The sequence below is a fragment of the Odontesthes bonariensis genome, chromosome 1 (assembly GCF_027942865.1).
Source record: "Odontesthes bonariensis isolate fOdoBon6 chromosome 1, fOdoBon6.hap1, whole genome shotgun sequence".
NCBI lineage: Eukaryota > Metazoa > Chordata > Actinopteri > Atheriniformes > Atherinopsidae > Odontesthes > Odontesthes bonariensis.
Window position 1 is genome coordinate 16,255,967 of NC_134506.1, and position 13,889 is coordinate 16,269,855.

The following is a 13,889-nucleotide window of genomic DNA, read 5'->3' on the forward strand; positions in this document are numbered from 1 at the left end:
TTGGGACAGGGTAAGGTTACTTAAACATGATTTACTGGGATCATTAGAGGTGCTAATAGGAAATTCTGTTGATCTTGGAACTGGCTCGGGCAGAAAATTATATTAATTTAATTTATTCCAAGATTTTTGGCTTAACTAATGTGGTACTGAAATATGCAACACAGCAGTTGATTCAGCTCCTGCACATCTTCAAACTCTGCTTTAAGCAGCATCCCTTCGACAGCCCCCCTACTGTTCAATGCTGGCCCGATCTATGTCCTCACACAGGGGTGATGAGGCAGACAACCTGTATTGACTCTATGAAGAGTCTTACTATACGACAGTGCTGCAACAAGCATTTATCTCAGTATACCTTGAAGCAAATTGGCTACATAATCCATCCTTTCTGTAAATACTTTTCATGAGCACATTAATGAGGACGCACGGCCACTTAGCCGTCATTCAATTTGGACTTTAAATCATGCTCTGGTTACTTGTGATATTAAACCTGAACATCTGCACTGTTACTTTTACATGACTATGACTACGAACTGTGCACAGATTGTAATTGACATAATCTGTTTTAATTTCTTTGCTCTTCTCTTCTGTTCTTGTATAATCTTGCTGTTTTGCATGCACCAATACAGACTACATTTTAGATCTACAAAACGCAGCATGAATTTTCTAAGACACAACTTTTGTATTAGTTTAATGAACTTGAGCATACTAAAAAATCCAAATAATATCTGATCTGTATAATCTCATCAGCGGTCAGTTTCTCCTGTAGCTAGACAATATTACTGCTTAAAGAGCAAAATATTCTATTCAGGAATAAAGCAAAGTTTAATCTCATAATGTGTACCATGATGTGCATTTAGCAATAACTGTGTGCTCAAATCTTTCATGAATGTGGAGCAGGATTCTAGCCGCTACTGTACAGCGGCTTGCTTCATCTTTCTTCTGAATTTCATCAAGAGTGCTTAAATGAAAGCACCAGCTGACAGAAGAAACTGGCAGGCATTACTGTGAATTCACTCCTTAGGGGATCTCTTCTTTTGCTCTCACCACAAATGAACTGACATCTAAAGGAAGAAAAAGAGCCAAGCAAAGATCGTGACTGGGGAGGGGAGGGGCTACTTTTCTGACGACTGGAAGCCTCCCAGGACTTTTAACTGATGCTGCTTACTGTGTGTATCCAGTTTCAGTGGTAAGTAGAGCACCAGCGCACTGTGCAGTGAAGTTTAGCTCAGCATCACAGAGATGCAGCAAATTATGCTTCCCTGTATCTGGATGAGTAGTTAGAAAATGTCAAGTCAACAATCAATCCAATCAATTTGCCATTCAGTCGATATTAATCACTCCATTAATTAATCACGCGGGTCACAGCTGTCACATTCATCGTTTCATTAGCCTACTTCATCAACGTGCAAGCTTTGGCAACTCTCTCGCTAGCTCACTAATTAAGCCTTGTTTGTTTAATGTTTAGAAGAGGGGGAGGTGTAAAAATGGCAGATATGGGTTTTGTGTGGGTCTTGGGTCATGTGTGGGACTATGCCTTGACTTCCTAGAGCCTCTACTAGTTGACAAGCAACCCATTTGTGAAGGCAAAACTCCAAGAAATATTTGTTAATTAATGAGCTTTATATGGTGGAGGTAGGCGGAATTTGTTCCCTTTGTTTCCAGTCTTTTCAGAAAGCTCAGCTCGCAGGCGTAAGCTTCTTATTAACTGAAAGAGTAACAATCTTTTTCATCAAACTCTCAACAAGAAGGCAAATAGGAGTAATACCCAAGAGCTCTCTAAAAGGCAAGCTCTTTCTTTTATCATATAGTAACAGGTGAACAAAAAAATTGGTAAAGGTACCTGCCACTGAATTCGGGCGGGTCATCACAAGTGAGGAGGTGCTGTGTATGTGGTGCTGTGGGAGGGGTCTTTTCGGTGCTGGTGGAGTCCTGGGCTCCATGATCTCAGATCTGGGTAAAGCCTCATCTTGTTGGGCTGTCAGATTGTCTCCAGCCGTCCTGGGATGGTGGCCCTCGTTGGCAGGGCCTGGGACGCTAGCGCTGGCCCCTGGGCCCTCCTCCTTTGTGGGAACCTCACTTGAGGTGCTGCGCTCCTCATTCTCAGAAGAACTAGTGATGGTTGCTGAGCAGTGCAAAAAAAAAAAGTATGCTTAACGTCGCCCATAAAAAGAAGAAAGCTAACACAACATGAGTGCAGTTGCAAAATTTCTTCAAATTGACTGATGACCCAAAACTTATCAATGGCTTCAATTTGAAGAAAAAGCACATTTACTCAGTCAACAATATAACATACATAACTCTTTTATATGACATGAACTCATCAATCACTGAGATTTATTGTACTTGATATGTCTTTTGTATTCAACTATAAATACAAACTCTATTTAAGGAGAAAAGTGTCCTATTTTGGGAGAATCAGACCCACAAGCAACAAAGACAGCAGTGTCCCAGTTTTGACAGGAGGGAGCTGAAGCCTTAAGGTTGAAGTGGCACAGGCGACAAAGAAAGACTGTGGGAATGGGGTGCACATTTGAGAAAGACTTAAAACTAAGTGATGTTGTATCTAATTTCCTATTAATATGACCTGAACGAAGATGTTTGGGGATAATAAATGTAAATTTCGAGTTAAATAAGCCAGTGAGGTTTGATAATTCACTTTTTTTTACTCTTTCAGTGGTATCTGGCCAAAATTCTGTATTGGACTCACCTTGTGTAAAAAAAAACGTGTCTGAACTTATATAATGCAGAAATACATTTGAAAAGCTGCAACTCTCACTTATGATTCCACTGTCCTTGCTCTCCAAGGTTGAGGTGGGGCTTTGAGATGGAGGGTCGGGGCTGCGTGCAGGGCTGGAAAGGGTGCCACTGGGGATGGTGCTGGAGCCACAATGAGGCTGGGACAAAGACTGGCCTCCAGCGCTGGTGCTCAGGGTGGATGTGGGGCTCTCTGAGCAGGGGGAGGCTGTGCTGCAGGTCAGAGTGGAGCTTGGACTCCCCCCCTGGGCAGAGGTGTCACACTGAAAAACAACAGGAAGAGTGACAAAAAGTTAAGCATTACGCTGTGAACAAGACGGAGGGAAAGACTCATTCACTCGAAGAAACATATAGAGGAGTGAGAGAATCATACTAGGTAAAATAACCATTAAAATCACAAGATGGGACATAGGTAGTTGCATTAAAGATTGTTCATACAATGACAATTGAGTGTCAGAATTTTCAGAAGACATGTGGCGTTGAAAAATTGTGCTCATGTTCACTTCACCAATCGGAGTAAAAAGACTGGGTGTGCCGCTAATCTCTTAAAGGGGCGACTCAGTGGGCGAAAACCACACAGCGCAGACAAATGCAATGACTCTTCAGTGGGCCGTCTTGTTTCTGAACTGTCCCTGTTTAAGTGCAATTCCTTTATTTCAAAAGTGTAGTAAATTAATAGTGTCAGCTGTCAGCCTTTCAATAGAACTTCGCTCTGCATGACAGTGTTTGCCTTCATACACGCCGTTTCGTGTCAATGAGTATGTTTGAGGGAGCATGCAGATGGGAAATGAAAGGATAAATCCAGTTATTTTCATCCAGCCTGTCATTTTCCAAGTATTTTCTAATGATGGCTGGTTGTGCTCCAAACTACATCAATTAGTGTAGCAATATACAATTTACTCCTTGAGTCGCTGTCCACACATTCTGCCGTTCCACTCAAGGATGAATGCATAGACAAAATGGATTGCAAGCAGTTTTTTGCAAGTGTCGGGATATAAAGATATCAAATAGATATTTATAGGTCCAAAAATCCAATGAACAAAATATCAGACTTTCTAAATTATGGCACTTATCATAAATTACACACCTATTACCTCAATTATGCAAATTTCATGCTATGAGCAATCTGACATTGACTGAAAATTAACAGTATGCGTTACTATGTTAAAAGTGTCATTTTGAACATAAGTCTATTATGATGGAAAATTCAACCAAAGAATCCACTTTTCCAGAGAAAACTGATGAAATATTGCAACATTTTAGGATTAAGATCATTAAATTTTGGCTGCACTGTCAAAGACATCTTGCTTTAACTGCTCAATTATTTTGCACATTGTTTGAAACACCTCTTTTTCACATATATGTTGCTTATATTTTAATGTATGGCATTAATCCTTGTTTCTTCAAGAGAAGAATTTTCATGTGTCCACATATAGTTCTTAATCATTTGTATGTATTACAGTACTGTATATTTATAGCTTTAAAGGCCGTGAAATCTTGAGACACATCTTCAGACATTTTGGTCCTAAACTGACATGTTCTCTGAGGGAAAAAAGTTGTCACTTTTGAATATTCCTTATCCTTTCCTTTGATCACTTGAATCCACTCTCTTCATTACTGATGCAACATTTCTGCAACACAGAGACTGTCGGGAGGCAAAGCAGCAGAGTTTAAACAGCTCACTGTTATTCCCTTTATACCAAAGCCTTATCTATCTTAGCCAGGACAACCCACATTCCTCATATGAGCCTTGCTATCTCTGTGAAGCTGACAGAATCTGGAGCTCAGGTGGTGGAATGAGGCTGAGAAAATGGGCCAAGGCTGAGCAATGCAAAAGCATGGGGATGAAAAGACATAACGCACAATAACTTAAAACTGATGGGGCACTGAGACTGGAAATGGAGACTAAATGTTAAAAACGTATGTAGATTTCTTTCCAGAACTTAACACATAACAAAAAGGAATAGTTATATTCAGTTGGCGATCAAAGAGAAAATTTTGTCATAAACAACCCTTTGTTTTTCATGTGACAGCATGGGGCCAGTAAATCAATATGTGCCCTACCTTCTTTTCCCTCCTGTCCTCCATAGGAGAGCTAGCAGTGCCGGCCGTTGCTTCTCCCAATAAGAAGCATAGTCTGGTCATCAGTTCCTGGGTAGAAAGGGAGGAGCCAAGGTGGGGCTCCACGTGGAGGTCTGAGAAACAAATCCAGGACACAACAATTGACAATGAAATTGCAAAACGGCAGGCTTACTGGAACTGCCATCAAAATGACACTCCCATTTCAGCACGGCTTCGCTCGAGAGGTTCCCACCCAGCAACTGACAAGTGTAAGGTATGTGTGCATCCACAGGTCATCCCAGCCCCAGCTGCACCGATTCTGAGTGCACAGACAGTGGCGTTCCAGTCCCTGGTTGAGGCAGCAGCACGAGGTTGTGTGAGCTTGTGAGTTTTGCCAGTGCATACGCCTGCCAGGTGCTCTCGGTTAAGAGATGGGTTGTGAATTTCAATGAGCTTCGTGTCGACACTGGAACAGAGAGGAGAGCCTTGGTTCTGCCTTTACTATTTCTCCGGGAGAGCCTGGCTGACACAGGCCATGTGCTGCATTCATTTATCACTGTTAAAGCTCCCTAATGCTTTGACCCCTGCTCCTCTAAAGTCCATGCTCACCTCAGCAAAGTAAAGCTGTAACACTTTTTAAATCTCTGTGCTGTACATTGAGCAATACAGTCCTACATTTTCACATCTCGTCTATCTACTGTTCTCAGCTGAGTAACATGCATATTGAGTAGGCATTTAAACAGAATGACGGGACATCATGGATTACAGCTCACTCCTCCTCACAAATATCTTTTCGTTTAAATATCACATTCATTTGCACTCCCTCCACTGATTATTCATCATTCTGTCTCCCTGGCTCTCCCCTTTAAAGATACTGCATCAAACTGCACTTTCATCAAATCCAACTGTGTGCCAAACACAATCCTTGTCTTGAGAGGATCAAGGTCAATTTCGCAAGGCAAGCCTGATCATTTTTATCCTGTACTGACAGTCTTTGTCGACACTGTTTTCACAGGTTGAAAAGATGCTGAAAACTTGGGGAGGATGTGTACTTTAATGAGGGAGAGGAGAGGAAACTTTGCATTTAGTGCGCAGAGCGCTGAGATCCAATCTGGAGTAACATGAGGACACCGTGAATGTCCAGTGCTATTCATCAAACCACCTGGCAGTTGCCATTGGAAACGGGAAGCTGAGAGGTGCCTGGCAACCAGGATGGAGGATGCCTCATGAAATCTGCCTAAGGGTAGCCCTCTGGTCAAAAACACAAAGACAGCTGGAGGAGATGTATTTACACCATTACGTCTTTAATCTAACCTTAACTGTGCAAGCAACATTTAGAGAAGTCAGGAAAAAGACTGAAGAGATAAAACCGATCCACTCCGAGAAACACACAGACATCGTCCTCCTTACATACATCTTAAACAAGGAACTTAATATAAAGCTTCCTGGGTGAAATTAAAACACACACTTTCGCTTGTAAAACACCTCACTCATTCTCTCGCCTCAGCCCCATTCTCACAATCTTTCAGCTTCATTGATCAGTACCTGGAAAAACAGATACGATGCTAAACACATGCCCATTCGCTCCTGTTCTCACCTCTGTGGTCTGTCTTGCCACGGCACGAGGCAAAGACAAGAGGTTCTCTCGCACTGGAAGAGCCATCCACATACTCCAGCTTCCTTACCCGTCCTTTGGCCACAGCAAAGAGGCAGGAGGGAGAGGGAGGGAGAGCAGGCACGATGCGAGGGAGGGATTGGGGGGTGGAGAAAGGGAGGGATATGAAAGAAAGTGAGTGAGAGAGATTAAGCCTCCCCAGATGAGAACTGTGGTGCAAATTTTGAATTGTGTCCCAGGAGTATTCATAAGAATGTACACAGTGTAAGCTGTGCATTTATCTATAGTAAATTAATGCTGTAAGTGTGTGTGTGTGTGTGTGTGTGTGTGTGTGTGTGTGTGTGTGTGTGTGTGTGTGTGTGTGTGTGTGTGTGGTAGGGACAGCAGTGCACTCTGTGTGAGTGTGTCTCAATTTATGCAACATTTCAGGGTTGCTGGAAGACGATTCTTTAAAACAGGAGACTCATTCAGAGCTGAGACATTTGCAAACACAAAAATTTATTAATTCATGTACTCAAGGGAACTCATTGTTTGAATCGAACATGTCGTTAGACTCTGAAATGCTCAACAGGGTAACACACTGTTTTCTTTTTTATTCTATCTGAACACCAAAGAATTTAAACCCACACACTATGGATGTTAACTTGCTGTAATTTTCCCTTCATTTGCTCACGCAGTGGCAGTGGTGCATGCAATGAAATGTGATAGCAGCTTTTTTTCTGAATGGCAGGCTGAACTTGCTGCAGGACGCTGCCACCTAGTGCTTCCTTTGAGGTGAGACACTTCAGATAAGCATGACGTCTGTTTTCTTCCCATCTTATGATTAAAAAATGTTATAGAACTTTCTGCGTTTTTTCCTAAGAAATTACATGAACATGTCTTTATCAAACAAGCCCATTCTAAATGTATTTGCTGGTTTCAAAACTTGACATTCATCAAACATTGAGGCTTTTCTAATTTCTCTATGCTGTGCCTTCTCCTCTCCTCTCTCCTGCATCCACATGCCTGTGAACTGAGGCCAGTTTCAGATAAATTTCTTTAAAAATGTCTCAGCTTCTAATAAACGCCCAGCGGAGAGAGGAACAACAAGAAATTAGGTTTTGTGGAGGAGCTTTTAGCAGGACTGCACAGATGTGCCTGGTCCCAAAATCTTTTCAGCAAATGACTGCAAATATCATCAAAAGTTAATATATACTGTATATTGTCACAAATACTGTTCAAGTTCCTCAGAGGTAGACTGTAACAAAAACGCTGGTCAGATGGTGCAGCTGTGTCACGTCATACGGAAATCATCTCGTTTTGAAATGATGGTTCCTGTTTTGTTAAATGCCTGCCACCTTCTCACCCCTTGTGTCTTTTCCTTGCCTCCTCTTCTCGCTTTGCAGGTGCGAGGGACTAAGATTGGAGGAGAGGAGGTGAGGGAAGGATATAAGTTTGCACAAACTGAGAAATGAGAACAAAGGAAAAATACATACATCATGAAAAATGCATAATTTGGCTGTGTCTTGGTGGAAGATGTTGTATAAAGAAAGCAGAGGAGTTCGTTCAAGCCCCTTTCCATTCAAAATTCCACTTTGCTTCACTTTTGTTTTATAGATTGCTGTAAGTAAAGAGCTCAACAATAGGTGGTTTCATTTTTTCATTTTCGATTAGGTTGTGTTCTTCATCTGATTATGTGGGAAATTATCTGTATTTTCATAATAAATCCGAGTCAGTGAGTTTTGTGTGATCAAAATGTTTAAAAACCTTTGTTTTTAGTTGTATCCGCAACAACTTCTGTCCCAATACCGTCAATCTTTTAATTAAGGCTGCCAAGTTTTGACTTCAGCTTGAGAACAGTTCCTGAGGGAGACCAAGACTTTATCTAATAAATTAGCTATGCAGGTTCCCATGCATATAGCCCCAACAACTCAGACAATAAAGGAACACATTTTCGCAGTTTATATTTATCAGTTTCCTCCTCGATGGTCTGACGTTTCCTCTTTTTATGCCACAACTGAAGCGGTTAAGAATTTGCATTTCAGTGCATGAAAAAATGGATCTGTGGCGTGACGGCTTGAGAAAAGGATGTACTCCAAGAGTCTCATGCTCAAAGCGTGTGAGTAGATAACTCTGCTTTTAATGATGGAAACTAAATAGAATTTTTTTAGTGGGCTACTGGATAATTTCATGAACTTTTCGCTCTCTTGATTGGCAGAGATCAATATGACATGTGGAAGGAAAGAGAGGAGGATGAATGTTACCTGCTGAAATTTCCACCGCAGTTTAATTTCATGTATGGTAAAGAATCATGAAACTCTTGCACGGCTACATCTACCACAAGCACATGTGACACATATGCTTGTGTCACATGTGGGCTTTAGTTTTTCCTTGGTCATGAATTCCCTGAATATTTCACATATAGATCCTAAGTAATATATAATCTCAAAGTTGACCTACCTAATTGGGGTTCCTTGCCTTTAGTTGTTTTGCTGAATTATTTACTCTGACAATCTGTCACATGTTTTTTGGGCCCCGGGGGCACAGTCTGTATGCTCTTGTACTTTCTGTCACATACATGGTACAGCTGAACGCACAGAAGCTCTCTACTAATCAAAGCAAAGCCATGTAAGCACTCTGTTACATTTAAAGCGATTCCCTCGTGCATGGCTCATTGTCACCGAGGCAACGCTTTGTTTAGATTATTAGTAACGTAAACCCACCTGGGAACTTGATGCACGACTGTGAAGAGACTATGTCGGCCTGGCGAGGCAGAAGAGGGGAGGATGGTAAGGAGATGGACACACCCTTAGTCAGTCTCCTGAGGTTGACAACGCTGCCCCTGTCATGGTCGTGGAGGTGAGCGCCACGCTGGCCGCTACCCCTCTGCAGGGTGCTGGGAGTGTACACCTCACAGCCTGTGTGGAACAGATGGATGAATTTTGGGAAAAGAAAGAGGAGGGGAGGTGTTGATTCAACAGAAATTAAGCAAGTGATCCATAAAATATGTGTCACTGCACCAAAGTAAACGTATCTTGCTTGGGAGGCATATTGCTGTGTGAGGTAATGGAAAGTTAGCAATACCAGAACATCTGTTTAAAGCAATTGCATCACACTTATTTAACAGGCTACACTTCTTACATTTCAATTTGAAATTGCAATGACTTTCATATCCAGTAATTGCTGCTATTAAAGCTGATCCCGGGCCTTGAAGCAGACATTATCCAATATACAGACTTTATTGCCATTTATAATGATTATACTAGATTGATGCATTTTACCCTGCAGTATTCAGTGTTTCACTTCCCTCGATGATGAACAAATCTGTTTTTGCTGTTATCGTTTTGTACAAAACAGGGAATCACAGATCCAATAGATGATATATAACAATCTGACACGATTCGTTGTTGAAAATTCCTGTACAGTGAACATACCATATGAATTTAATGAGAGTGACACACTTCTCCATCCTCCTCTCTGTTCTTGCTTCCCAGTGCAGCACATTATTAAATATTAATAAGCAACATGGTTGCTCTAATAGTCAGTTCTACTTATGTTCATGTATCTCCACTGCGCATTCAGAAATCTGCACTGTACTGCAGCAAGTTGACAGGTTCACCCTGTGAAAAATACAAATGGCTTCCTTTGAATGGGAAAAAAAACATCCCTAAAATGTGAACGGGGGGTTTCATTTATAGCAATACAAAACATTGACCAAGTTTACAGCAGATACAGCACCCTCATAAGTGAGCAGATTAATCTCATTCAGGTATACCACATGCGCACATTCTTGTGAATTTCAGTGTTTAGTAGGTCAGAGTGTTTGCTTAACCCACTCTAACTTCGTCTGACACACTTTAAATACAAGCAGAGGGACACTGTGTGAAGGACGGAACACACTGATGAATTAGGCTAATTGAAATGGCTCTACTTAAATCACCCAAGAGAAGAGAACCTGAATTTTATCATCAAATAACACAAGACCTCTACAACATCAGAGACAATTTCCCATTTACACATTTGCGTACCAGGAAAAAAATCCAGTTGGATAAAAACTGCGTGCAGTATTTTTGAGCATACGTGGTACATTTCTTTTACACAGCCAGCTTCAGTAATTTTGTTTACCTGCATGTCTCTGGGTCTTTTTCCCTCTTGGTTTTCCTCCTCCCCCCTTTTTATTTCCAAACACTGCTTTGAACATAGCTGATATGTTTCTTCGCTTTACTTCCTATGGGAGAAAAGTCAAATACAGATTAAAGGCACATTACTTCAGCCAGTATTGCCAACATTGTTAGCTCCTCATTAGCCAGAGGGTGTATTTTAAGACCATAATAATTGTCTAGTCTACAATAAAAGCTTATTTACACTAATTAGAGGTAGGTATAAAACAGAGATGTCAAACACAAATGATGTCATCCTAAAATGAGAGCTTACCTATTCTTAAGTCTTCTTTGATGCCTGCATGTTTTCACATAAATCCAAAGGAAGCTGGGGGGGGACACCATTTAAGCTCGCGGAGTCCAATTAAAAAAGTGTGATGCACCCCTCACAAAATGATGAAAGGAGGCGGGCGCGCGCGTCATGCCCATGCGTGTTTGTCTCGTGCTCCATATTTGACGCACTCTTACTGTTTTTTCGGTTTTTTTTGTCTTCTAGTACTTTTATGTTTCAACTTAAGGATATGTTTTTTTAAATAATTATTGAAAGATTCAATATTCACTAGATCAGCATTTCACAACTACTTCGTACCTGTGCATCTATGTGAGCATATGATGGGGCACTGTATTGGAAAACCATTCGTGACGTTATTCCTCAAAGTTATTTGAACGCATACCTTTAAAAATAGGTTAAAAAAAAACCCTCAAACCTCATAAATAATCGTGAGGAAACAATTTGAGATTAACACATTTATATGCTCATTTATGAGTAATCTACCGTGACCACCAGAGGGCGACAGTGTGTATTACAATTTCCTATTTGTCCTCAAGGGGGCGAAGACGAGCCACAACCGGCAGCCTATAAAGTCTGTAAGCTGACGCTACATCCTCCCTTTCAAACAACATTCACACGGAGGAAGTGGAGGCATTGAAGAGTCTTCTCAAGATTATTATCCAGCTATTAACCGTCTTAGCGGTTCACTTGTATCACTCGCCATGGTGTCATGTAAGTATGTCGCTTAGCTCAGTAAGTTCAAAAGAAACAAAAATAACAGTCAACATCTGCTTAGCTTTAAACACATCAGCCAGCGAGCACGTGTACATTAGCTAGCTTCGCTTTCATACGACCATTAGACGCATTGGCTGTGACTAATGGTAACAGTGAGCCAAAAGAGAAATTGCAGAAAAAGCAAAGTGATGCATAATATTTCATATATGGACCTGTCAGGAAGGGGAACACAGTCCAACAAAGCCAAAAAAAAGTAGGCATAATTTTGGCGTGGCTGATTTTTGCTAGCTAGCTGATGTAATGGTAACTTGACTTAAAGACATTAGCTTCTTCATCTTGCTGACTCAGAATCTGTTAGTGTACTGACTTGAAACCGCCTTAACAGATCGGGATTTATGCTGTTCGCTGGCAGCTGTGTGACCTAATCCACATTAACCTTTTAAAATTATTTTCGAAATCGGCTTACAAATGATAAATAAGCGTGTTCTTTCTTAGTAAAACCATCAAATACACTAGTGGTGACTTATTAGTTACGCGTTTAAAATATATTAGTTAATCCACAGATTGTGTTAATGTACCTGATGGCACGTTGACTTTAATAGTGTTTGACATACAACTATTCTTAATAGAATTATTTTTGTACAGCCCGTACAATTCTGTTGGAACTCCAGCTATAGCTATGGAAAACCAGGTTTATAAGCATGTTAACAGATCGAAAATGACTTTTTGCTTTGTATGAATAGTACTACAAGATCTTTATATTTTAATCTTTGTTTCTTCAGCTGATCTGCTATTTAGTGGCCACCAGTATGGATCAGCTGGAGGTTGATGGCCGCCTTGACCCGATGATGATGCTGTGACAGTTTTGCAGCATAGCAAACAAAGTCTGAGCCATCTTGAAAGAAAGGAAAAAAGTACAGCTGCAAAGATGTAAGTGTAGAAATGAGCTCATATCTGTTTCTGCTGACCTTGGTCTGTTCACAAGCTGCATCTTTGACAGCCTGGGCTCTCTGTTGTGAGATGTCCTGGGTTTTAATTTTACAGATGCAATATTAAATGTCCCTGCGCTTTCTGCCCGCCTCTTTTCCCATGGCGTCACGGATTGAATATGGGAGGACAATTCCAAAATATGTTTGTAAATACGAAAGCCTGTACTTGTGCATACCTATTGAGAGCTTAAATGGATTGCTTTTTTTTTTTCTCCTCCATTTTCCAGTCTTGAAGTGTTACTCTTGGCCATGTTGGCTAACGGGATCTTCCAGTAGCTGTGACGCACTGTTGAGGAGTAATGGTTACAGCTGATGGGTGCAGGTGAGATCTGGCATTCTGGTTTTTAGATATGAAAGACTTTGAATTGCATCCACTGATAGACCTGAAGCAGACTTCATTGGCTTCCGGGTTTGCACAGAGATGCTAAACTGAGCTTTCCTCACGCTTCCTGACTGCTACTTTATTTTTCTAGCAGCACAGATTGGATTGAGGAATACATTAAGGAAATTTCAAGAATCACTTTATGGGGTTTTATCGGACTTAAGTCCATTCTAAAACGTGTATTTTTAACAGATTCAAAAGTTAATTTTAAAGTACATGTAAACGTCTTGTCATTGCTGTCTGGACGTGTCACCGAGAGGTGGATTAAGAGTTAGTTATTGTAGGATGAGTTGCATTTTGGTGGTGTGCTACAACTCTTTAAATGTCTGATTCTCTTGCAGATAAGGACCGAGTTCTCCCTGGACGAGCATCAAGTGGAGCTTGGATCGGTGGAAAGAATTTTGATTTAGTTTGTCAAATCAAAATTCCACAAGTGTTTCGTCATGAATACCTGCAACGTGAAATAAAATATTCAGATCTGTAAGCGTCTTTGAACTTAAGCTTGAACTCATTATGCAATGTTGAACCTAATAACTGCTGCTCGGTAAAGTGAATGATAACTAGGAACATTTCTTATACGATGTCCCACGTAGTCTAATGAGAAAGATGTCTAAAAGAAGCAGAAATTGCAACTGATGCCACGATTTAATAAGTGAGGCGTGTAAGGTAACTGGAAGTATGAACAGAACATTCAGGAAGTTGCTTACAGTGGGATCCTAAAGTAGGTTTGCAGTGCAATGAGGCCACATCACAAATGATAGTTTTAGACTAGATTGTTCAAATGGTTCTCTGAGGGGGTAACACAGTTTTTAAAGCACTTTTTTCTGGTTGGATTTGCATCATGCATGAAAGCCTAAGTGATGCAACTGCCAGATGGCAGTTGGTTGAGGAATCAGTTGTAATTTCAGCCATATGGTGGTTCAACAACCCCCTAGCCTATTTT

The 13,889-nt window shown here is 40.9% G+C and overlaps 1 protein-coding gene, 1 long non-coding RNA gene and 1 other non-coding gene across 3 annotated transcripts in view; 2 read left to right on the forward strand and 1 right to left on the reverse strand.

Annotated features, from left to right (window-relative positions):
- LOC142400910 (protein TANC1-like) overlaps positions 1–6,498 on the reverse strand; it is a 29,405-nt gene extending 22,907 nt beyond the window's left edge. Inside the window, exons 1-4 of the mRNA XM_075486179.1 lie at positions 6,413–6,498; positions 4,819–4,949; positions 2,777–3,017; positions 1,841–2,122 (exon numbers count right to left, since the gene is read on the reverse strand). Of these exons, the coding sequence (XP_075342294.1) occupies positions 1,841–2,122; positions 2,777–3,017; positions 4,819–4,899 (604 nt within the window). The 5' untranslated portion in view covers positions 4,900–4,949; positions 6,413–6,498. The remainder of the gene's footprint in view (positions 1–1,840; positions 2,123–2,776; positions 3,018–4,818; positions 4,950–6,412) is intronic.
- Positions 6,499–11,462: 4,964 nt separating this feature from the next.
- Positions 11,463–13,434, forward strand: LOC142401762 (uncharacterized). The gene is made up of 4 exons (XR_012773205.1): positions 11,463–11,572; positions 12,358–12,505; positions 12,792–12,886; positions 13,288–13,434. It is a non-coding gene; the product is annotated as an uncharacterized LOC142401762 (long non-coding RNA).
- Positions 12,930–13,066, forward strand: LOC142385855 (small nucleolar RNA SNORA31). Its single transcript, XR_012770252.1, has one exon. It is a non-coding gene; the product is annotated as a small nucleolar RNA SNORA31 (small nucleolar RNA).
- Positions 13,435–13,889: the final 455 nt, after the last annotated feature.